This window comes from Pelmatolapia mariae, linkage group LG10_11 (assembly GCF_036321145.2).
Source record: "Pelmatolapia mariae isolate MD_Pm_ZW linkage group LG10_11, Pm_UMD_F_2, whole genome shotgun sequence".
Taxonomy (NCBI): domain Eukaryota; kingdom Metazoa; phylum Chordata; class Actinopteri; order Cichliformes; family Cichlidae; genus Pelmatolapia; species Pelmatolapia mariae.
Genome location: NC_086236.1, coordinates 18,651,261 through 18,676,992, shown reverse-complemented (window position 1 = coordinate 18,676,992; position 25,732 = coordinate 18,651,261). Strand labels below are relative to the sequence as shown.

Here is a 25,732-nt window from a genome sequence, read left to right as displayed (position 1 = left end):
ACAGCCAGGAGTGCACACGCAGTGCATTTCAGTTACTCTATGCAAACCACTGACAATGATCAACACCCCACCCACCCACCCACACACACACACACACCCACACACCCACCCACACACTTACTTAGCAATTATTTTCCATACTGAAAACACACATTTATACATAACTTCTATGTATAGGTTTTGATAGAGGGCTACAGAATATGTTCAGCTAAGCGTAAGAAACCTGAATGAACAGAGAGAAAACAAAATGCATTTCTATCAGCTGGATGAGATGATATTAAAGAGCATGGCTCCCTGGGTGAGCAGTCACATTAACTGACTCGTGCTGTCTTTTTCCACACTGTGGCTTTAGCAAGGAGGTGATGACAACCTCCAGTGCAAAATAAAGTACATTCATGATAAAAGCAAACATACCATGTAATGCTTCAATTTTTATCTCACATACAAAATAACAGAAATAAAACTTACAATTAACTATATTTGCAAATCAAAGAAAACTGCTGCGGACAGCAGCAAACATCGGGGCAAATGTAAACCTGCAGTGCATAACCTTCTGTGACGATACTGTGAAAAGTAGATTAGCATCAACTCTGGCGAGGAGCTCATTCAAAATGAAGGATATGAACCGTGGTGTGCAATTTTAAAAGTTACACAGGTTTAGGTAAAACTTTGCAGCCAAATGCAGCGTGGTGCACGGCCAAGGAATATTTTGATATTGCACAAGTGACTACACAAATGATTTGTGCGTATAGATATACTTTGATTAACATACTGTAGACACAGGCACATGTTTGCTGCCATGAATAAAAAATAACGATCAGAATGATTCTTAGTAAAATAAGTGTTAATATCCGGGAACGTAAAGTCAACAACACACTTTTGGGCTCATACTCTTCTCATCGTACTGCTCGAGGTACAAAGCCTTTCCTGTAATTCAGAAGGGAATTGGTCTATACTTCTTAAATACTGTCTCTTTTGTACATAACACATATACACATTTATCATAGATCTATACATATCTGGATATGCCCTTTACATATGAACTGTGATTCTATCTTTCCATTGAATCCCTGGGGAATAAGCCGTTGCCACTGGGTCCCTCTGGGAGCTTTGGGTTACTGGTTGCAGTTCTATTTGGGATGGGAGGAGAGAGGGTCGGGATTGCTGCAGGCATGGAAGATAACCACTCTGGTTCTAAATTAAACACAGAGCTGGAAGGCTGCATCTGAGTTTGGGGCACGAGGGAACTGGAAGGAAAGACTGGGTTTTGTGAAGTTTTGCTTGGAGGTGGAAAATCATCATCGAAAGTGACCCATTGCTTAGCTTGCTTTGCTACTGGGCCAGGTGGCTGGTGTCGAGGCGCGACGGCAGGTGGAAGAGATGAGGGTGCCACCATGGGTAAAGTGGGAGGAGGAGATGGGTTAAGGGCAAGAGGGAGCAAAGAAGCAGGGGCAGGATTAAGACTGGATGATGGTCCAAACAGAGACATGGTCCTTTGGAGTTGGGTGGTGGGTACAGCTGCAGGAGCTCCTGTTTGAGCTGGGGTGGGTATCAGTGGTGGAGTAAGAGACACAGTTCTCTGAGGGTTTGCTGTTGGAGGCGAAAGCTGAAAAGTGAAGTCAGGTGTGAGCGGGCGCCGCTGCTGCTGCTGCACCAGTGGGCCAGTGAAGGGGTTGGTGCTGCTGGGTCGGGCAGGAAGTGGGTCAGCTGAGAAAGGGTTGGGGGAGGCGCGTAGCGTCTCCTGAGAGCGACTGCGAGATGGGACAGGAGGAGGAGGGAGCAGCGTCGAGGCAAATGGTGAAGGGGTGGAGAGTGAAGAAGAGGAGGATGAATCAAAGGCTTGCAAATCTTCTAGAGTGGAGGACTGGTGGGAGAAGGATGATGGGAGAGTGGTGGAGGAAAAGACAGTTGGCGTACGTCGGGTGGATCCTCTGGTCAGTGACTGGGTGGTGTGCCAAGAAGATGAGGAGGACAAAAAATCAGATGTAAGTGTGTCAAAGGGGTCGGGCTTCCATTGTGCTTCTCCTTGAATCCCATTCAGTCCATTTGTCTAAGAAAGGACAAAACAAAGAAAATGGTTCTGAGAGACTACAACAAATGCACTGTGTGAAGATATGAACCACGCACTAATATGACTGGAGTACTTAACTATCAAATGAACCATATATTTTGAAACAAATGTTGAAGGGACCCCTTGGATATTCCTTGTAAACAAACTAGACACTTGTAGACTTGAATGACATTCATAATACAACACTGCCAAAGCTTTTTTTCCCCTCCAACTTGTTTCCCCACCCATAAATGGTGTGACACACACACGCACGCACGCACGCACACGCACGCACGCACGCACTCTACATACATCACCAGGATCTACAAAAAATGGTTACAATAAAACAAATCAAAGGAAATGTCAAAAAAAATTATGTCATTGGATATGAGCTCACTCAACATCTGCAGCACAGTGAACCCATATGAAAGGACAAGTGACAGGAAATGGATAACAGCAAGCATCACATTTTCATCTGTTTTTCTTTTTTTCCCATCCTACTCAAATCTTTTATAGTTTGATATGTTGACGGACAAAAGAAGTAAAAACAAATGACGCTCCGCTTTATGAGCCTAACACACAAACACAAAAAATATGCAAGGCCTTATAGGAGAGCAAAACATTCAGGTTTGGCATTAAAGATAAAATCGATTACAAAATAAGAAAAAGGGAAGTTACTGGGTTTAATGTATGAAAGGTTTTAACATCAGGACTGTGCTATGGAGGATGAGACAAAAAGGTGGTTTAATATCAAGTACCTTTCACCCTGAGGGCTTCTCCAGCTTGTGAAAAAGAGACAAATGTATCAGAAAGAGCAAAGCAGGAAGAAAGACAAAGAACACTCAGCTCATCTGACAGAAAAGGAAGCAGAAAAAGATCTTTTTCTATTTTTGTAGTCTTTAACCCACATCAGTTTCATAAGTAGGTGTACAACATCTTATTTAATTAACAGGAGTTCAAAATCTGTCAAAGCGAACCCAAACAGCAATTTGGAAAAATAATCTCACTGTACTAATTAAATAACTGTAAGTGTGTGTTCACTACTTCCAATAATTAAATGAAAAGAAAGTTGGCAACTACCTGTGCAGCTGGGGCAGTCTCAGACTTGGCAGCGTCAGGCGGCAGAGCATGAGAGGAGCGGGAACGTGGTGGGGGTTTAGGAGAGGCTAAACTCGGCTGAGGCCCGGCAGGGGCGGCAGCAGCAGGTGCAGCAGATGGACCTGCTGCTTTAGGGGCTGGCGCTGGCTGTGGCTGGAGAGGAGCTGGAAGTGTGGGCTGCATTGGAGGTGGAAGCTGAGACTGAGCTGGAGGGGCAGCTAGCTGAGGCTGCATGGGAGGCTGCATGGGTGATGAAACCTGGGCCTTCACTGCAGGTGGAGCTGCAGGAGGTGCTCCTGAGGGTTGAGGACCTGAAGAAGTGAGGCAAGAGTGAGGAAACAGAAAACGGTTAAGGCTTAAAGTTGCTGTGTCACAACAAAAGACTTATTAATCAAATTTCCAGGTTTATTTTTTTCTGTGTATAATTAAATTAACTGCCCATTTGAACACCTCTAAATGTAGCCTCTGTCTGAGATGGGCTGTTTTAGCTCCTGTCTCTTTTAGCTGTCCTTCCTTTGAGCCTAACATGTCCTGACTGGCCCGCAATAGGAACCTGCCCCTCTAAGCCTTTTATCCTTACAGAAACAAACAGTGGTAGCTGGATTTCACCAATTCATCTTGTTCTTCAATCAAAATGGCAATTTATTAAACACACCAGAAGCCGTTTTAGTTTGAAGGATGATTTTGGCGACATTTTTCACATTGGAATATCTCAGTAATGCCCCACTATCGATAATATAATTCATTAACCTCTATGAAAACGTATTTCTTTACCCAGAGGCAGGTCCGCTGGTTTGGTCTGGGCACTGGGCACAGGTCGTGGGGCTCCAGGGTGGGTATCTGAAATAGGGCGAGGGGCCCCGGGATGCACCTCTGGAATGGGCCTTGGTGCTCCAGGGTGAGATGGAGGTGGTGGGCGAGACTGAGGTGTCACACTGATCACCCCAGCTCGAGGAGGGATATTCTGGAGGGTGAAGAAAGAAAAGGGAATAGAAATTTAGAGGCGGGCAAAATCAAAAAAAAAGAAGAAGAAGAAAAAAAAGAAAGAATGATGATAAATCTTAAGTATTAAACTCACTGGTCTGGAAGCACCTCCTGGTCCAGGTGCTCCTGCTGCTGTCTGCCCTCGACCTGAGAGACAAACAAAGTGTAAGATAATTTGTTCCAAACAATACTGACCATGCAGGGTGTGCCCTGTCGGTTGAGATTCACAGAACAGGGACTTTTAAGATTAATAATTTCAAGCTAAAGAAAATGTAAAAATGGCACTAAATATCATTCGAACAGACTGCAAACTGACCCGAACCTATGACAGACCAAATTCCCTGTGGCTGACTTCATAATTAATGATGACTCAGTCATTCCTGAGCTGCAGGAGGTCTGGGAGAGAGGCAGGCCTTGTTCTGTGAGCCAACTGCTTACCACAGAGAAAGCATACTCCTCATCTTTCACTATTCTCTTCTTGAGCTCCTCTCAGAGCGTGCAAACATTTTCTCACGCCACTTGGATGTCTGTCTCTGTCTAACTAACTCTGTTAACTATACAGTCACCCCTGCCAACCACACGCACCCTTAATGTAACAGAGAGATTTAGCTAACCAGAGTCACCATACAAATGAGTCAGGTCACCAATAGGCTATTAATCCAAACCCTATCCTCCAGCCCAGGACAGGCGTATTTTGTATCAGGGTATTAACACATACCCAAGTAAAACACAACACAAAGATAAGCTCCCTTGTCTTTAATAGTATATGGATGCTCAGTGAAGCTTTGCATGCTATCAGGCACTCACCTGCAGCATCTGGCCGAGGAAGAGCAGGGCTTTTTTGTCCTTTGCAGCACAAAGGAAACCAAACCACATTTTGTTATACACAAACTGGAATAGTACTGATGGGATATACGTGCCCCCAAGGATAGTACGGTATAAAAAGCAGTAGCAAAAGCATACGCTGGCAATAATGCAGCAGTGCAGTGAAGCCTGTGATGCTGTGAACACCCACCTGCCACCTCCAACTAATCAAAAGGGATTAGCCAAACTGAATTAAAGACCACCTCAAAGACCAAGAGATTTCCCTTCAACTCACATCATCTCCCCAGTTTTGACGACAACAATCAGACAACTACTTGTTTAGTCCGTAATGACAAAAGACACACTTGTCAGGTATCCTTTTCATCAGTATGTGCAAATGGTTTTAAACAAAGTATGGAACTCATGGCCCCTGATTTATTCTCATTATCCAACTTTTTATACAGTTGTAAAATATATTTCTAGAACGCAATGACCTCTGGTGGATGTCATGTACTGCCAGTGAATATTAAATGGGAAGGAAGAAATATAACCTAACCTGCAACACATCTCTCTTTCTCAAACACGCACACACAAGATTTAAAGAAAAAAAAAAAAGACTCAGAGTAAAACATCTGTAAATCATCAATGTCATAAAAAAGTCTAATTCACATTGATGACTGGGCGCAAAAATACAGGGATCAGGACATTTAAAAACAACTCCTCTCTGGTTACCTTGACTGCCCCTCCTACCAAGCCGTGGTTTGGGAAACTGGACACAGTCTTAAAGTCAAAGAGGGAAAACGATGTTTTGAAAATAAAGTACAGAAGGACACATGATAACCAATTTATTAAAACCAAAATTACTAAGTTTTGGTGTTGTTGAAACATCATGACAATGTCTACTATGTATATTACATACTACTCAGAAATCGAATAAATACAAGAAAGAGTAACCAATGTCTAAAACACTAAGAATACTGCAGGACTCACAGAGGGGGAGAAACTAATGACTATATAAGAATTTATATCAGGGGTATCAAACATAAGGTCTTGGGGCCATAACTGGCCTGCCAAGACTCCAACCTGGTCTCTGGAAAATGTGAAGGACGTCATACATTTTGAACTTTTAACTGCGTTTTAAAAAGTTTTACTGCTTTTCTTACTGATGAAGACCTCCACCATGGCCATTCACAACACATCAACATAAATTATAATTAGTAATGTTACACATTTACTTTTTAGAATTTAAGCCCAAAGAGTCATACGGACAGATTTCTTTCACTTACCACACCAGCATTTCATTATAACGTAGCAAAACTGAGACCAAATGTTGAAAATAAAACTTCTTTATGCTGACATAAATCACTGGTTTCACCGGTCTGACCCATATCAGATCTAAATAGGCTGTATGTGGACTGCAATGTAAAATGAGCTTGACATCCCTGATTTGTATCAACTACAAAAAACAAACAAATAAAAAAACCACACACACACACTATGGGGAGTACTGGGAGGATGCACATTTAAACTTGACCTAAGTGGTCTTCAGCACATTTCAACTGACAAACTTCATAAACACAGTTAATCTTGTAGCTGCTCCCTGTAAACCAAACAGATCCAAATATCTCATTTCAAGTTTTCATGACATCCCAGCTGAAAAGCTCCAGCTAAATCCACAGTCCATCCAGATGTGTGTACATTCATTAAGGTTCAGGTATGTGTTGAAATCTCATAGCATATTCTTGTTTTACAGCACACACACACACACACACACACACACACACACACACACACACACACACACACACACACACACACACACAAGACTAAATGTTCCCAAATCAGCACAGATTCATTGCTCCTGTCTGCGTGCAATTCAAATGAAAAACAGCATCTGCTACATCCAGTGCTTACACACATCAACTGCACAGCAATCACTTTACCTCCAGAGTGCCTTCTAATTGGCTCAGGGCTCATGCCTCCTTTAGAAATAAGGCAAAGCATGCGGGAAAGTGAAAATGTTAGCATCTGCCTACATGCCATACAATACCGGGGAAAAATATTAAACTGCAAATCCAAACTTCAAATTAAAGATTTATTTAACAATTTTTCTCTGCATAGCTCTAATGGAAAACAGCACTTTCTAAAAGCAAACGCTTACGTAATGTAAGCATTTAACTACATAGCAATCACTTTACCTCCAGAGTTCCTTCTAACTGGCAGAGGGCTCATGCCTCCTTCAGATATCAGGCAAAGCATGGAAAAAAGGTGAAAATGTTATTATCTGCCTATATGTCACAAAACCAGGCAGAATAATTAAAAAAAATATATCCAAACTTCTAATTAATGATCATTTTTAGCTGCTTATCGATGTGTAGCTGGCATATAAAACAGTGCCTACTACATGAAATGCTTAAGCAACCTAAGCATTTAACTGCACAGCAATCACTTTACCTCCAGAGTGCCTTCTAACTGGCAGAGGGCTCATGCCTCCTTCAGAAATAAGGCAAAGCGTGGGAGAAAGTGAAAATATTAAACTCCACAATGCAATACCAGTCAGAACAATCAAATCTACAAACTTCCACTTAAAAGTGACATCTATTTTCTCTAAGGTTGCCTGCTTATTTGTTCTTAAAAATCAGGCTTCAATGAAATGTATGCATAAGACTCCAGAATTTACTCTACCTGAAGGTGGTGGTGGGCGTTGTGGAGGTGCTGGTCTGGCAGGGGGGGCGTTGGGGCGAGGAGGAGGTGGACGTTTGGGTTCCAGGCCTTGAGCTGTGGGGGCACCAGGCTGGAAGTCAACAGGAGGCCCTGTGAGGAAAAGATATACATGCAAGAGGTAAATTTATTTATTTAAAAAAAAGTAAGTAGATTAGGTGACAATTTTCACCATTTCCAAATGGGTTGAGAAAATGTATTCCTGCCCAGTTTAGAGACATTGTGAAAACGTGCATTTTCCCCAACGGTTTTTATACAATTTCTTGATCTAACAAAGCAGCTGTTTAGTTTGGACTTAAGAAAAGATTACCTTAAAAATGTCACTTAAACATCTCTCAAAGAGAAAACAAGTAGTTTACTGTAATATACACATCATCTGCCAACACTAAACACAAATTACATCATCACATATAACATTCCCTGATATTCCTTCCTCAGTTACAATGGACTTCAATCTGCTCCCACACATTACAAACAACAAAATTACAGTTTACATTCCAGCAGACACAGACCGCCATGAAAGCACTTCTTTACTAAGTGCCGTATTTACCTTGTGATGGTCGGGAGGGCTGTGCTCCACGGCTAGGTCTGCTGGGTGCAGCAGGTTCTCCATGGGTGGGGGAGGGACAGGGGCTACTCCTGGGAGAAGGGAGAGGGGAAGATCCAGGGCCAGTCCCTGCTCCAGGCTGCAGGTGCTGAGGAAGGATCTCCTCAACCTCCTCGTCCACATCACCTGGTACAGGACACAAGAGGGTATGAATTAATAGCTGGAAACAGTGCCCTACAGCCATCATTTATAGTGCACATTTTTCAGGATAAGGACTGGGATTGCTTGGCAGCCATTCTTCACCTTCCATGTCGTAATCATCATCACCCATGTCTGTATCTTCAGCAAGCAGGGTGGAGCTGGCAGATGTGGGAATGCTTCCACAAATCCTCTCCACACTCATCTCTTCCTCCAGACTCTTGATCCAGCCTGGACTCTTCAGACGGATATCAATCACCTTGCCAAGGACCTTAAATGTAAACCAGGTGATACAGACAAGGCAGAATAAAGAGAGTAGTTACCACATACGCCACCGACAAAAAGGGGTTGATAGACATTTATATGAGAGTTTAATAGTGATAGAGATTTTCAATTTTTTTCTTTTAGCTTTGGAATAATTTTATACTCGTGAAGACTTACAGTGGAAGCACTGAGAGACAGAGCAGCCAGAGCAGAGTACCCTTCCAAGAAAGTCACCCACATCTTCTCCTCAACAAACCTGCCCAAACAAGGCCAGTGTCAATACACACTAACCATCTGAAGGTGATATGCCTGCCTCTTTGTATTAGGATGTCAGGCTCACCTAATGAGGATAACTTCTCCAAAATTAGCAAACTTTTCCAGCAGCTCGTCTATGAGTGCATCATCAAAGTAGTCGTCAGGCCCGGAGGAGCAGAGTGACACCAGAATGGTACCATCTGGAGGCCCCTGCCGGGCAATGACATCCTTGTAGACTTGATGCCGAGCCTCTGGGTCCACTTCTAGGATGTCCACATCTATCACTGCCACCACAGGCCTACAGATAGATACAAGGGAACGCAGGTCACTCCGATGATAGCGGCACTTGATTTACAAAAAAATGCCACATTTTAACCACTGCCGTTTCTAATCTATGTGATGAGATAGTTTAACTTTACAAAGTTTAATCTAAACCTTCACACTTCTATGCATGCTGTGAGTTACCTGTGGTCTGAGGTCTTCAGCTCAGCCCTTCCATAGTACTTTAAAGTGCCAGGGCTCCAGGTTTGTTCTACATCATCATCACTATCTCTAGATGAAGAAGCTGCTCCTACTATATTCATCTCCTCGGCTGTAAAAAAATACACAAACACAAATATATATCAATGCAAGCGTATCCTCTGAGCTCCTATTTCTATTTTCCCTGTGTTGCTTTAGAGATCTGTAATAAAAGGGGAAAATAATTTGGTTTAGATAGGTTATACACACTGACTTTGCATCTAACCTGTTTTGTCAAAGTTCCACTTTCTCCTCTTCCAAAGTATACGGTCAGTCCAGGCGGGCGTGCGGCACTTCTCACTGGTGTCATAGTCTTCTGAGAAGAGGTCATACTTATAGGTGGGGGCAAAATCTAATTTTCCCTCAATAAAACCTCGAAAGACCTGTGGAAGACATTTTTAGATTAATATCTTCATCACAGGATCATTTTTGTAATCCAAAGTACATTTACATGAAGTAAGAGACTATACTATACTGTCATTTTATATAATTAACATTACAACACAGAACACTCACTTTTTTTTTTTTTTTTTACACAAACTTTTGAGTACCAAAAGTTTGATATCATGAAAAGCACAACATAAATTATTTATGTAAATCTGACATATTGCAATATATATTGAAACAGTGAAAAATACTGCTCTGCTGGTATCATCACATTGTTTTCACGATGTAGCAGATGTCCAGGCTCAGTCCCACAAATTAGCAGACACTCAAACGTGGATGCGTAAAGTATAACATAATTATGCATGTGTGCTGTAGGCTTTACCAAACCGGCATTCTTCTGGTCCAACAACTGGTCCCCTGCTGTCAAGGCATCCCAGTTCTGCTGCTTGATGAGATCTTTTACTTCCTCATTAGGCAGACTTATACGATAGTTAAAGTCTCCACACCAGAACACATAATCATGTGAATACAGCAGACGGCCCTGGAGGGTAAGATTGATGTTATTAAGCATTTAACTTAGACAACAGGGTGTTTTCTTGACTTAATAATGTTATGGTTATTACCATGGGGAAGCTGAGTCTGCGTGTGATCTCATTGTAGTCGTCATTCCTCTCTTTGACCTGTGATTGGCCGGCAGCAAAGTGGGAGCAGATGAAGCAGATGCTGGTGGTATGGAACAACAGGCGGATTGCCACACCTCCCTTATTACCTGTGGCGCCACCCATTCCAGTTTTTACAGTATCAACAGCTACATCCCTGGAACACAACGAATATCAGATTACATCTACTACCATACACCCCTAATTATATAACTACTAATGTGGTTTCTGTGCAGCTTATACCTGATAAATGGTGCATGCTGTGGGCGGATGAAAACAAAAAGACACACTCCCACCAGCTGCTCTGAGGCAAGCAGCACATACTTGTGGTCCCGTGAGATATTTTTTTGGAGCTCAGCTGCCCACAGCTTCTGGTTGGTAGTACTGAGACAGGAACAAAATGAGGCATTACAGTGCCGATGGAGAAGTTAACAAAATTATCATGTTAACTGTCTAACTGTTAGAAAACCCTCAAAGTTCATGTCATAGTTCTGGCATTGTCTAATGACCTGAGCAAGTTTTAGCAAACTCAGGTCAAAACTGTAAATCCACAGCCATTGATAGAAACAACTTTTTTTTCTACTTTATTTATTTTTCACTTTTAAAGCAATCAGTGTATCGTTAAAGTTTATATTTCTTATCTTCAGTTTTTTAAAGGGAAAAAAAAAAAGCTCTAGTGTTGTAATAACTACGAGACAAAGGTCTTTAATCTTAGATCACGATCTTGCACACATACCTGGCACTGACAATGTTTCCCGCATTCAGTTCAACCATTTCCTCAAAACCGATGGCAAAGATATCTATAGGGTTTGTTCTGCTGTCTGTAAAAAGGACAAAAATCTAATTAATGGTCCATAAGTGTAAACATTCTAATACCTTGATATATTCCATCATAAGAATATGGAGGTAGTTTATAGATTTCAATAAATGTCTTTTAACTACACATGCATTATTTAAATTTTAACTAATAAAAAGTATGTTGGCATAGTATTGCATAATTACTGTAGGAACAGCAAAAGTGATTAACTATACTGTACCTACAGGGTTCTGATAAAGGACAGCAAGCAAGTATATAACTGTACAAGTTAGTCAGAAAATATCAGCATCTTAACATTTATACCAATAAGCATTAAGTACCAGAAAAGGAGCATGAAAATGTATTCATAACAATCCACCTTTTCTAGAAGCATTAATTACAATTTATTGTACTCTATAAACGTTAAATGATCAGATTTAGATGTGACATCAAACTTATTTTGCCATTCCAATTGCTATCTCAGTTTCGTGAACTTATATAAGCAGTAACTTTTCATATTTAGTATAGACATGAGAATTCTTCCCATCTAAGGGAAAAATGTGCAAATTGTCAGGAAAAAAACAAACAAAAAAAAACCACCCAAATATTTCTCTTACCCAATAAATGCACCTAATAAATCTAAAGATATATAAATATATATCTGTAGATTATATATACAAAAAGTCCAAAACACTGACATACCCTGGAACTCAGGATGTCCTGCATTCTTTGGAGCATCCAGCAGCCAGTCGTTGAGTGTCTGGTTGCGGAAAGCAATGCTTCGAAACTGTTTACCCCCATTGACATTCCAGGTACCGATGCAAACACGAATCTGCTTGGGCCTTGTGTATTTATGGTAGTTCTGACACATTCCCAACAATACTCTTGGAGATGCTGCAGAAGGGAAAGGATTTGAATTAAAATGTAATTCTACAGTTAGTTTAGTAAGTTTATGTATATATGGACGGCTGCAGTCAGGGTAACAAAACTAGAATGGGAAATGCTAACCAAAAGCAACAAAACCAATGGAAAGGTGGTATTCATATACTATGAATGAAGACCACAACAATGTCATAAAACATGGGGCATGGGAGAAAAGGATGCAAATTAGAGCTTGTGCTGAAATACAACAAAAGGTTCACATAATCAACCTTGGTAATGGTTCACTGCTGTCTGTAAAATTCCACTTAAAGGCGTGTTACATTTCAATGCAAAATTAAAAACATCTTTTTTAAAATTACAGTTTAAGAAGCCTGATGATATGCAACAGATAGTCAATTAAACCACTACCAACACCGGTTTTCAAACAAATGGAAAATAAAAAGTAAAACAAATTATAGGACAAGGTTATGACAGGGTAGAAAAAGATCCATCCACTGGTAGCAGTCTGCCAGTTACTATACCTGATTGTAAGACAGGCTCAGTGACTACAATTGTGTGCGAAAGCAGAGAGGGAGAGAAGGGAAAGAAGTGTGGGTTAACCAGCGCTGTAACAGTTAATACTGGCAAAGCAGTCAGTCAGGGCGGAAGAACGTTAATATTAAGCTTCCCACTTTAGTGTCACAGTAGCTTTTGGCTAACAGGGCTATAACATACAGGAGCATACAGAAAACGTATCTAAGCAAAGAATTTTCTCTTAATGGCAGAGAAATAAAATTATATTATGAACATTAAAATGTAACTATTCACCCAAAAGTTTTAGGCAAGATACACCCCCCACCCCCCCCAGCATTTACCATAAAGACTGGAAGTGGTGAGCAAAGCCCGAGCTTTGTCTGCCAAATCACTGTTGAGTGTGGAGCCTAGCCTCAGGATGTCTATAGCCTCCTGCTTTGAACTGTCAAAGAAGTTGTTCTGGATGGTCCGAGTCACAGAACGAGCTCCATCTTTCAGCTTCCCCGCCTACAATAACGACAGTGCAAAAAACAATTACATAAAGCCACCTTAATTTTTAACAATGCTCTCATTTGGTGTGAAGAGTCTGTACTTTCTGCTCCAGCAATGGAAGAGAACAAAAGAGGACCACTTCAGAGAGATCAAATGAATACAGATTGTGACAGAAGAACTTTAAAATGTCACTGATTGATGCGCAAGACCGTTTGATTTACAGACACTGATAATCTACACTGATTCTTTCAGGTTCCAAGAAGATATCAGACAGTGCCCGATGATCATTCATTTTTTTCTTTTCATATTTATGTAAATCAGTGATGAGATCTCCATGGAGTGTCCACAGCAGGTTTTTCTAGGACAGGGAACTCTCAATGGCAATACGACAATGAAATAAACAGAGGTCTGAACTAACCCTCAATCATCATCACCATCCTCATTTAACCCAGACATGGAAATCAATAATTCACCACGACGGCTCAAAACAAAACATCAACTGTCTTGTTAACTTACCACACAGGTAGAGAGGTCCAGAGGACAGCCGAAAGAGACAGCACACAAGAGTTAAGAAACAGAAGCACACAGTTCTACACACAGAAGATCAGCTGTTCATGCAGAACTGTCACTGCAGGTACTACATGCCCATTATTTATATTACTTACTAAATCCATACTTGTATTATAAACTGTAATTTATGCTTTAATATCCAAGTTAAAACTAACATTTTAAAATTTCATCATGTCAAATAGGATAGGATCGTTCCTATTTTTAATTACAGCTTTTTATGCTTCCCCCTCTGTTTATATACTAGAATAAACCCATCTTTGGTTCGGTGCATGTCTATCCAGTAACATGACTGCAGTTCAGACATATCGAATGTAGATTTTTAATATTTAAAAGGTCACACCCTTTAAATATTAAAAGTTGTGACCCATGTAGTAGTAGTAGTAGTAATAAAAATGCTGCTAATAATAATAATAATAATAATAATAATAATAATAATAATGATGATGATAATAATAATCATATATCCAGAAGCAACAATTAAAGATTGCTGGAATATGCTGCGCTTTATCAGGTAGGCCATAATCTGGCTGCTGGGAGGGAAATTGAAAAATTATTTGAAGTGCTTCAATTGTGAATTACTGCTAACCTGCGTATCGTGTGCATTTTTACTGCAGTAAAAGTCTGTACCTTGGCCTTGCCATCCAGGGCCCCGGTGCCTGCATAGATCTTACTGACGGAGTCACCATTAGCAGACCACATGGTCCTAAAAACCTCTTGAAACCTGGCCACCAGCTGTGGTTTCTCTGTCAAACCCATTTGTTCCAACTGCTTAGGCAGCATCTGAGGAAAGGAGGGTGACAGGGGTCAAACTAAAATCCTCTTTAAAGACTACAGGAGCAGACAAGCTCAGCAGTACTCTTACCTCGAGAGCAAAAAAAGCTTGGACACTGTTGGTTCTATCCAAACAATCCAGGCAGTTGGTCCTCATAGTCCCTCCCTGAGTCCTAAAACCACACAATAAAGAGTTATTGCAGCTTTTTTCCCCCCATCATGTACACTTAAAACTTTCAGTGGTGACAATGGCATAATAAAACACCTGTCTACACAGGGTATCATTAAACGCATTTAACTTATTAGTTTACATAGTGCTAAAATTGCTGCATGACTTGTGAACATATCATGAACAGAAGCTTCAACTCAAATAATAATCAGATGCAAGTAACAAAAAACAAAAAAAATTAAAAGGTACAAGGGAATGTTTTGGGTTTGTTTTTTTGCATAAATAAAAGTGATTCTGTGTTGTAACAGTAACAAGAAATATATTTAAAAAATCCATCCTCTTCCACTTATCCACTTCAGTGTTACAGATAGGGGCCGGACCCTAACCTATTTCTCATGGGGTAAGAGATCAGGTACGCAGGCATGCAAGCACCAATTTCTCACCTTAATATCCCAGTTTCTCCAGAATAGTAGAAGAAACCACACTCTTCTACGAATTTGTTGAGCTGGGGCTTGAGGACACTGTGAAGTTTGTCTGCCTTTCCACCTTTCACATTCTGATGGTAGTCAAAGTTCACCATTTTCACTGCTGAAGCATGTTCTGATGCTTTCAGGTGACTCTAAAATGGAGAGACAGGTAGATGACTTACTTCCTCAAAATCAAATCTATTGCAAAACTATTTTGCATGTAAGGTGTGTGGCCTTAACTGAAGAGCAAATTAATTTGCATTGCAAATCATTGACCTGAATTCTTGAAGTATGTCATAGTAATGTGTGAACATCCCGGTCGCATAGTCAGAAACCATTTTATATATTTTAAACACAAACTCAGCTCACTGATGACATCAACAGCATTTATGGCAATTAACCCTAACATATGACACCTTAAGTCCCAACATTTCTAGCTGCTGCTAAACATGTAACATCTTTTGCATTTGCAGCTATATGGGGTTTTATACTTCATTAGGTAAACTTCCTGTGTGGTTTGAGGGCAACTACAAGACCACAGAAAAAGACAGGGTTTGAGATCTTATGATAAAGGGTAAAAATAGAGGATGCTGTGGTGTGCAAATATGTAAAATAGAAACAAATGAATAATGCTCTTTACTGACTCATTCACCAGAAAATACAGTAAGAAACTGAGGTAGTCTTTCTTGAGCAGCAGTACCCACCCACTTGAAAATTTTTTTCCCTGCCCTTATGGCGTGGGCTTACATGGACACAACAGAGAGAATCTGTTTGAACACACATAGCTTACTGCTAGTGTATTTTGGAATGTCGTCCTCAGATAAATATCTTACAGCACGTCACTGTTAACAGACAATGCATTGACCTCTCACCTGAAACGCTTTGCTGAGCATGTGTTCCCCTTCTTTACTTCCAAGCAGGTTGATTATCACCTGCTTACCATACAACCGCCTCAGTGCAGTAAAGTGTCTGCAAAACACACAATCTGATATAGTAAGCACTTTATAAAAATGACATTAAGCGGATTTATCTTATCCTTTACAAATATCGTTTAAAAAAAATAAAATAAAAAAAAAAAAAAAAAATCATACTTTGTAACAATAATTAGGACAGACAAATACAAACGACTCATCTATGATTAATCACCAACAGCCTAGTTTGCATCAAAAGTCCTCTGTCACTGTAGCAACCTTAACACACAACTCTGTAGCGTACTGTTGTGTTAAACGATGCAAACGCGAGCGCTTCACCCACATTTGCAACTTAAATGGGACCTGCAATAAAAACTTATTTAGAGGCAGCGTATGAATAAATAGTCTGACAACATTAAACTCACGCAGCCCTCAGTTCTTAACAACAACACTGATAACACAACAGTAGCAGCAATGATGAGCCTCTTTGCACACCGTGAAGTGCAAAGAGGCAGACCCGTTACTGAGACTGTGAAAGAAAACGTGTTCCTAGTGTCCAAAACAGCAGCACTGTTCCTCTAATCACTATTAAAGCCTTTATTGAGAAAAAGCTCGTGGGAGTCCTTCATCAAAGCACCTGATCAACAAACTAACGTGAAGAAAAGCCAACTTTTTAGCTGCTCAATCCACCGCAATCTGTTTTACACAGCGAAAAATTGAGGCTGGGACTGAAAACTGATGTGAATAACTTGTTATAGCTTTGCAGATCTTGACAGATCTGAATCCTACTGAACACCTATAGGAGACAAAGACAGTGCTCTTTATCACCACTAAACACCAAAAGACGGATTATCTTTTATATGAATGGTGTTCAATCCCTCCAGTGATATTTGAGAGATATGGAGAACTGTTGGTGCTGTTCTGGCAGCATCTGGTGGCCTAATACTTTCCAAGACACTTAATATTGTCTGTAGGCCTCTTATGTTAATGTTCCTCACAGCTTAAGATAGATATATCCACATGTGGCTCAAATGTTCTCAAGCTGTTTAAGCAAATGTTCAAAGCTGTTCTGAGCCGCACTCTCTTGTTCCATTGTCACTTGTAAGGCCTGTTCCTACCTTTTAATCTACCTTGCCCCTCTTATGAGATTTCCTCTACAAATGAATGCGGGTAGAATCCAGAAAAAGGACATTTCTATCCATGTCAACCAAAAGCCTGCACAGGACCTTAAAGCCTGCCTGGAATCCTTTCTGGTTATTTCGTTACAAGGGGGTTATAATCTTACTATAGCCTGTCTGTTAACACCACTGTTAAGATATGTGCTGTATTAAAAGTGATATGTAAAAGCTTTGACTGCAGTCATATTAATGGAAAACAATACATGTGTAAAAGGAAAGCTTTAGAAATGACATTCTTGGCTGCAAACAAAAACTAACCAGATATCACAAAGGATGACTCATCATCCCTTAGCTGAATAGATATTAGAAAGATTAGTAGCCCTGACAACTACTTAGAGGGAAAAAACAAATAATGTGTTACACAGTACTAATGATTTAAAGTCTAATATACATTCATATTCATAACTCCATTAAAATGCTTCATAAAAAATGTGTAGAATCCAAAAGATCTGGAAATCAAAGAAGTGCTGACAGAATTCACAGTGTAAGACATATCTGCTGGAATGCATAGTGAATGACATGGCTACTTTGAGACTGGTTGGGTAGCTGCTGTGGGCTGATAAGAATGGAGTTCATACTATCAAGGTGTAACCCACAGATTAGGGTCATCATTTTTCTTCTTGATGACCTGAGTGTATGCTTCAGCAACAATGCACTGAGCTTAAAGCAAAGGAACTAGCAGCTCTGTTCTGTTGTTAACCCTACATCTGTAATGAGCCAGTTCACAGCGAAATTCTAGAAAAAAGAAAAAAAAAGTTTTATTTTATAAAGACTAAAGTCAAATTGTTCTTATTCGGAAAAATCTTAACTTATTTAATGATTATTAAAACATTTGTGTACATAAAGAAACATTTATTTTTAGCAGACGGACATTAAGACATTGAGAGCAGTTTCATTTTTCACTTTTTTGATATTTAAATTTAACCAAAAATGATTGTATTTAATGATGCACAAATAAAGATAGCTGTCAAGAACAGGCACACACACACTCATTAATTGAAATAATGACTTCCAAATTGAATGAACTGCCTGTGATTAATGTAAACTACAGGTTATCAAGGCCGATGGCTAAATAAGGGCTACTAATAAACCAACCTCTGAGGACACACTGCAATTAATGTCTTCTTCACAGACCTTAATAGTTTTTCTCTACTGTGACGAGTACATGAGATATACAGGAATATTATAGCATTTCCTCTGTGGTTCAGAGGAGTGGCTATCTGTGGTAGGCCAGATAAAGCTGCAGGAAACTGCTGCACACAAAAAGAGCTGTGCACACAAAACAATTTAATTACCTTTCAAATGCTGGCGCATTTGCCTCAAATCCCCTTGAGAGTTTGACACGATGAGAACCAACCTGGAGAGACACAAGTCACAGTGTCCTTCTTTGGTGAAAGATACAAAAAAAGAAGTCTGTTTTCTAAACACAAACACATTGCAGATTACCAGAAAACCTTATGATGACAAATGGATTTGGGAAAGAAAGTGTAGACATTTGAAATGAGGAAACGAGCTCTTAATAGGGCCCAAAAAGAGAATTGCTTAGGAAAAGAGCAACATAGGTGCAGAACAGGGAGATTTGTTCCAACAAAGACACTGAGCAGCAGATAAATGATACATTGTAATTGATCAGCATTTTCCCACATTTAACCTCTTTTTCTCATATTAATTCTCATTTTGAAAGTATGCTAATACTGAGTAAATCATCAGTCTCATAGGCAAACATGACCACACGAGTAGGCTTTGCAAGACATTGGCATTGTGACTGTACTACGGAAGTCTCTTGACTCTGCAGAGCATGTCTCTGCTTGTTCCTTTGTTTTCCCTACCCATTTCTGCCTCACTCTGAGTTTACATCTTCTCTTCTCATTTGGGCATGGTGGCTCAGTGGTTAGCATAGCAAGTAGTCCTGGGTTTAAACCCAGGAAGGGCCCTTGCTGTGTTGAGTTAACATGTTTTCTCTGCTTATATGGGTTTTCTCTGGTTTCTCCCACCATCAAATAACATGGCAGCTTAAGGCTGGCTATCTGGGCCCAGGACACTCTTGCAAAAGAGACTCTTAGTCAGCAGAGTTTTACTTCCTGTATAAATAAAAGTTGATTCTCTCTTTGTTCAAATATTTCTCTTACTGTCTGTGACAGCTTGTTAAAACAAGAAAAATACAACAACACTCCCTCATATTTCAGCTAGTGGCTCAGGATGCTTTCTGGGTCTAAAAAACTGTAGTTTCTCTGGAGATAATACTGAGGTCTATTACCAAGTACTGACTTTCACTGTGTTGTGGAAGGTTTTTACTTCCTTAAGAATCTTATATTTCCCTTTATTCTGCAGTGTTTGTTGAGCTTAGAATTAATCTGCTTTGTTTGCTTCTATGCGCCAATGTGGCCGGGCCTGGGCATGTGTGGAAGGGCTAACATTTTTGCTCCATGCTGTTGTCATGTGTCACTCCTCTCTTTCTCTACTGCTGAGCAGGTCTATGCTTTGCATATTTTATAACTTCCTGAGATGGTATCTGAAACTATTCAGGTTACAGCTGTACAACTCAGACCTGCAGAATAACTGCGGTCAAATCAGTTTTCTTACTTGCTCTGAATTTAAAAGCATCTGCTGTTCTAATATGCAACATTAACTAAATAAGCTTTGTCACCGACTACAGGAAGAGTTTTTTCACATTTTGTCTACTAATCTATAAAGCAGTAACTTATTAAATAAACATTTTCAAAATTATTTAGAATTAACTAAGAGGGATCAACCAATCACTTTAATGTTTTACAGCCTTAATACTACACTACAAATATGATTTGTAGACTAATTAATATCTATGTCTAATGTGCACTAACTGAGAAAAAAAAAATCAGTAAATTTTACCATTGATAAACCAAATGTACAAAACCTGCTGAGGAGATATTAGAGAGTATGGGGAGGAGAGCTTAAAAGCCACAACTGGTGGGGATGAAGATCTAAGGCAGTGCTTCAAAGCAGGAGGACTACAGTTTTGTCTGAAAACAACCCCAAGCCCAATACCCAGTGTTTTGACCAAACCAATGACTTTGTGGACTGAATAGGTGATTAATTTGGTCTTAGCTTTTTTTAAGGGCTCCTGCAAAATTGAAAAGCTCTGTCCATATTATCAAATTAAATACTCATCCAGTTGCCTGGTGAATATCATCGGACACAATGAAGGGAAGTGCTTCGGGAATGTTTTCAGATCAGGTTCTCTCACCTGACCAAAGATGTCTGGGAGCTGAGGAAAACAGAAGAATGCCCTTTACCAAACACTATCACTGTCATTAACCTCCCCCACATCTGATCTAATATTCCAGACTGTGCAATGTCAGGATAAAGGGAAGAAAATCCCACTTGTGTTCTTTGTGATGCAAATTAAATATGTGATTCCACTTCCTGATCAAAATATCAAAAATGTTTTTACTCTGTACAGATACTGAGTATAGGAAGAAAATTCCATCAAGGGATTCCCCGATTTTCACAGATATCCTTTGTCATTGCACAGGGGAACACCTATCTGCAGTCTGAAAGCACCAGCACCAGCACCAGCAAAGCCAAAAAAACAACACAAACAAAAAAGTTATACCAGGTGGAGGTTCTCAGCCAGTCTATTAGGGTGCCGATTCTCATTCAGTTGCAACAAAACACCCTTAATGGACTTTTTCTGAACACAGCAACAAAATGTGTTAAAAAGTGTGTGATAAATATATGCACTGCAATGACAAGGAGACTCTCCATTCTCTTCACACTGCCTTAGACAGACACATCAGCCATTTATATACAGTAAAACTTTTTTTGGCTTGTTTTGCAAATGACCAGCGCCAGTTTCATCAGTTCTTTAATTCACGCACACTGTTCCAGCAAGCCAAACTGAGCCTCATCTATAACTACAGCATCAATGATAATAATGACCAGCTTTTAAAAAAAACAAAACACCCCCCCCCCACCACCACAAAGATCAGGCCTACTTTCATTTTTTTACTGTGTGGCTTAATATAGGAAAACCACAATCAACAGTTGTATGGGATTAGGGATGGGTATCGTTTAGGTTTTATCCGATACTGGTGCCAAACCGGTACTTTTGAAACGGTGCCGGTGCTTAAACGGTGCTCAAACCGGTGCTTAAAGAATGGAGAACACAAAATTGGTCCAAAAACCTCTCATGTTCAGCTGTTTTTTGTAAAAAGATAACAATGTTAGCCTTTTCTGCAGCTATAGGGCATATATGGTATCACTCTTGGCTGGAAGCGGTGCTTAAACAATGGAAAAAACACAAACTTTGTCCAAAAATCTCTCATGTTTAGCTGTTTCCCACTTTTTCTTTGGTCATTTTAGTCTTTTTGGCCAGGGTGAAGGGAGTATCTGCCATCAAACAAGAAGACAGCCTACGACGGTGTTTGCTAGTTCACCTTACATGCATTAATGTAATAATGTGGTTAGCCTACTCAACGTGAATTACACACGAACAACATTAAGCTACTCACGCAGAGAAGAACGGCTGCTGCTGCCATCATCATCCTCATCATTTCTGCTACACTGGCAGGGCTAGGGGCCAGGACTCTACTCTTCGGGTTCTTGGGGGATGGTGCTAACTCCGGGTCCGATAACAGGCACCACACCCGCAGTAGATGTACACGGCGTGAGGTCTCGCAGCAAGCTATCAAACACGGCGCATTTCTCGGCTTTTAAAAAAAACGCTATGCGTCGCCAGGTGTTTCATCAGATTCGAGGAGTTACCTCCTTTGACAGTATCACAGTATCAGCTTAAAGCACTTGTTGCAGGCTGCTGAGTTTGCATCTTTTGCTGCGAAGTACAGCCAGACTTCTGACCGCTTCGCCTTGGGCATTTTTAATCTGCAGCTCTGCTCTAAAAGAACGTACGTACCTGGGCCCGCCTACTATCCTCGGAAACGTAAAATGATTGGCTAGAATTGGCTCAGGAAAAAAAAGCACCGAAATAAAGCACCGAAATGTGAGCTGCTTTTCGGTCTGGTTACTACCGTTTGTGTCAGAACCCGGTACCCATCCCTATATGGGATACATTTAGCTTTCATTACCTGGATTCCTGGCTGTTCCCAGAAAAGAGGAATGGACCCACGGATCTGTATGAAGGATGAGACTTTGTCATCCAGGAAAATAACCTGTTCAAAACAAGATTAAAAATTTGGTTTAGTGTATAATGTAACATTTTATGAAAATAAATTAAACCCTAAAATAAGTAAGATGGAAAAAAAACTAAACAAAAAACACACATTGTATAAAACATCCATCTGCATAGGTGTATACTCGCGTGTGGTTTGTAGCTGAATTTTCAGGAAGCAAATGTAATGTAAAGCAGAAATCATAAAACAGACTATGTGTCGTTATAGGCCATGAGCACAACCTGTCAACACATGTTTGATCCTCAGCTTTTTACTGTGTCATTTTTTATAGCAAGTATAAGGTTCCAAAAACTTTAACAGATTTCACCTGCTCAGTTTCCACAAAGTTGGCCACTTGTCCATCATCATTTGTTCCTCGGACATTGAATCGCGTGCCGGCACGCTCAGAGCTTAAGCGTGAGAAGATACATGCCTTGGCTTGTTTGTGCCCTGCATAGATGGTCCTGATCTCCACACCCCCACACATCAGCCTCAGCAGCCAGTCGTCACAGTTTACACCGTAATGTTTTAGGTGCAGATGTAGAGATTGATTCCTAGTGATTCAGAAAGTCAGATGTAACAGTAAACACAGAGAGCAGTTTTGCAAATCACAAAAGTTCCCCATATCACAAAATAAGAAAAACCATAAATTATAGCATATCTATAATATTGGAACAGTAATGCTTTTAAGTTCCTACCAAAAGAAGCGGTTATCTGTAGTGTCTTCTATGATCCTGCGATGTGCATTAAGACTCAAGTCCATGCTGACTCCAGTGGAAGACCAGGCAAAGTAGAAATGTCCTGAGTTTAGGACCTTTCGCACCTCAGCAATTCGTTCCTCATCTCCTGGATCATTCTTCAGTGATATGAAGTCTGTCTGCGTGACCCTGAAAACTTCTGAATCCTGCACCTTGCCCACAGAGCTGCAGCCTGTCACAACCACAAGACTGTGGAGCATGGAGTCACCTGTGAAAAAAAATGTGAATATGAACAAAAAAAATTACCATATCTAGTACACACCCTTCTCTTATTTCCAGTTTTCATATTGTTTTTTTTTTTATTCTTTGACACTACTAGGATATCTTTCCAAGTTCAAAATAATTCTTTATCTTATACTGGGTGTGGGTGAAGCTCCTCAGTTCATTCACTATCTGAAGCAAGCCATTTCAGCTACTCTCCTTTAAAAGGACAAATTCCCTTTAAGCCAACTATCATTTGATGGGCTTGCAAACAAACAGACTGAACAGCAGGTGGGTGGGGCTGCTATGCTCACAGCCAGAGTTGTGTGCCTGATATCACAATATGAAGGATATTCTCTCTTTCTGACATCATGAAGATGCAAGAGTAGAAAAAAAATTCCTGGATATCAAATGTTTAGAACTTGATAATCTGACCTCACTATTTAAAACACAATTTTAATATGAGCATCCACAACTGTAACATTATATATATATATGACAGAAAAAAGTATTTTATATCCACTATAAAGAAAAGAAGGAGAAGAAGCAGTGCTGGAGTGTTCAGAAAGGAAATACAGAAACATTACAAAATTAAATTCTGGACAAAAAATGGTTAAAATCGCAAGCCAGACAAATCACAGCTTTAATCGTTTACAGTGCTTTTTTATTGTTGTGATAACAAGAGCCTTGAAGGGCACATGGAGGACATGAGAAAGCAGCTTAGAAGAAAGCAGCAATGGTGACAAAAATCAGAGCAAGTTCACAGTCAATCAGGAATGGACCCATCTAGGAGCAACAAGCAAAACACATTCTCTCGTCTTACCAAGGTTTAGGCGAAGAACACCCAGAATTCCATAGGCATCTACTATCTTGGTATATGTGTTTTTAATAGCATCCTTCTCTGCTGCCGCTAGAAGACAAACAATGGCAACAAAATTTAAGGAAAATATTGCACCACCTTCCTTTGAAAATCATAGCAATATATCACATCCACCACTACACAATAGGGGATACACATCTTTTAGTTGCATTGCTTTTACAGCTTCCTTATTTGGTGCAATGGCTTAAAAAGAATGTAAATCATATCTTATCATAGTATAATCAAACAAGATGCCTTACACAGAACAGCAACAGCTGCTGATTCAAACATGAGGCATTCCTCCCTGGCCCTAGTTTCCACTATGACACTGTAAGGTGGTGGGTCCAGCTTGTGGTAAATACGATATCCCTTGCTGAAGGCCATAATTGATCCAAGCTGGAAAAACCCCCTATGTTATTACCTGGAAAACAAGAGAAATTAAAAAAAGAATGACAATAGATCAGAAAAGAAATATTCTCACATAAAACACCTGCAATTTAATGACGATGAAAGCATCAGAAAGGTGACCTCAAATCTGATCACTTTTTTTTTTAAAAGATGTCTGGCTCAAGATCAAAGTTATTACAGTTGTATAGCTAACAGACTAAACCAAAGGTAAAGACATAAACTTTTCCATAATTTTGCAACACTCTTATTGTGAATTTAATGATTTCGGGGTTTCTTTTATTTATTTTTTTCAAATTTCAATTTAAACTCATAATTAGGCAATAATTAAATTCCCTAATCCGGAAAGGGGGTAAACTTGCATTGCGAAATCCGAAGCTTAACGTGAGATCAAGTGCAGATGCAGCTCAGGCCCACGCCTATAATTAACTAATATAAAAAATGAGCATTGCAGGTAACTCAAGATTGCGAGTATCAGGAGCACTGCGACTGATAACGGTACTTGACAGTTAGGCCGGGGGGGCTTAAATACCATCCATTGGACAGTCACGACTCCGTAATGCAAAGGCAGAACAAACGCTAACGTTCACCAGCGAGGTAGCTCAAATGCTAGGTTTTGTGCAATCCTAGACCGACAAGTAAAACGACAGATGACAGTATAAAACGAAAGTAGTAGTAGCTGCCTTTAACCTCTGCAAAGCTAACTGGTAACGTTAGCCAAGTTAGCTGGATGAATCATAGGGATAGCTATGATTCGCTAGCCTACAATATTTTGATGGTGGCACTTATCTGCACGTCCGGGGTGATAAACTGTTACTATTATATACATTTAACAAAGTCGGCCATGTAAAACATTGGCACGCAAACATAATTTACATTTCTGCAATTCTTACTACCGACCGGTTTTTAAAGAAATTATGTAGAAGTAACACAATTTATCTGGTCTTACCGTCTCCCCCGCCGGGTTGTAACTCCGCTGTCACAACAAAATCCTTCCCGGTGTGTTGGCAAAATGGTACATTCCGACGCAAACGTCCGCCTACCTCACGTTACCGTAATAGCCAAGGAAACGTAAAGCGCATGCCTTAGTACAAGAAAGGCATTGGAGTATGTAAATTAAACGTTTT

General features: G+C 40.1%; 1 protein-coding gene across 14 annotated transcripts; it reads right to left on the bottom strand.

Annotated features, from left to right (window-relative positions):
* Positions 1-82: 82 nt before the first annotated feature.
* On the bottom strand, positions 83-25,678 carry synj1 (synaptojanin 1). 14 transcript variants are annotated; one of them, XM_063488213.1, is made up of 36 exons: positions 25,555-25,678; positions 24,461-24,621; positions 24,165-24,251; positions 23,081-23,348; positions 22,711-22,936; positions 22,299-22,382; positions 20,459-20,479; positions 18,531-18,592; positions 16,019-16,115; positions 15,123-15,298; positions 14,602-14,683; positions 14,367-14,519; positions 13,019-13,184; positions 12,686-12,709; positions 11,985-12,176; positions 11,223-11,307; positions 10,730-10,870; positions 10,451-10,643; positions 10,210-10,368; positions 9,667-9,823; positions 9,387-9,513; positions 9,007-9,219; positions 8,844-8,922; positions 8,508-8,673; positions 8,208-8,390; positions 7,622-7,750; positions 7,391-7,429; positions 7,135-7,173; positions 6,880-6,918; positions 5,669-5,716; positions 4,940-4,978; positions 4,227-4,279; positions 3,923-4,112; positions 3,131-3,459; positions 2,809-2,832; positions 1,942-2,050 (listed from the first exon to the last, which is right to left on the bottom strand). In XM_063488213.1, the coding sequence occupies exons 2-35, from the start codon at positions 24,582-24,584 to the stop codon at positions 2,812-2,814; spliced, it is 4,191 nt and encodes a 1,396-aa protein (XP_063344283.1). In that variant the 5' UTR covers positions 24,585-24,621; positions 25,555-25,678; the 3' UTR covers positions 1,942-2,050; positions 2,809-2,811. The 14 variants fall into 14 exon arrangements, with proteins under 14 accessions (XP_063344269.1, XP_063344270.1, XP_063344278.1 ...); XM_063488199.1 differs by lacking the exon at positions 2,809-2,832 and having other exon boundaries at positions 83-2,050; positions 25,555-25,677; XM_063488200.1 differs by lacking the exon at positions 2,809-2,832 and having other exon boundaries at positions 83-2,050; positions 13,019-13,175; positions 25,555-25,677.
* Positions 25,679-25,732: the final 54 nt, after the last annotated feature.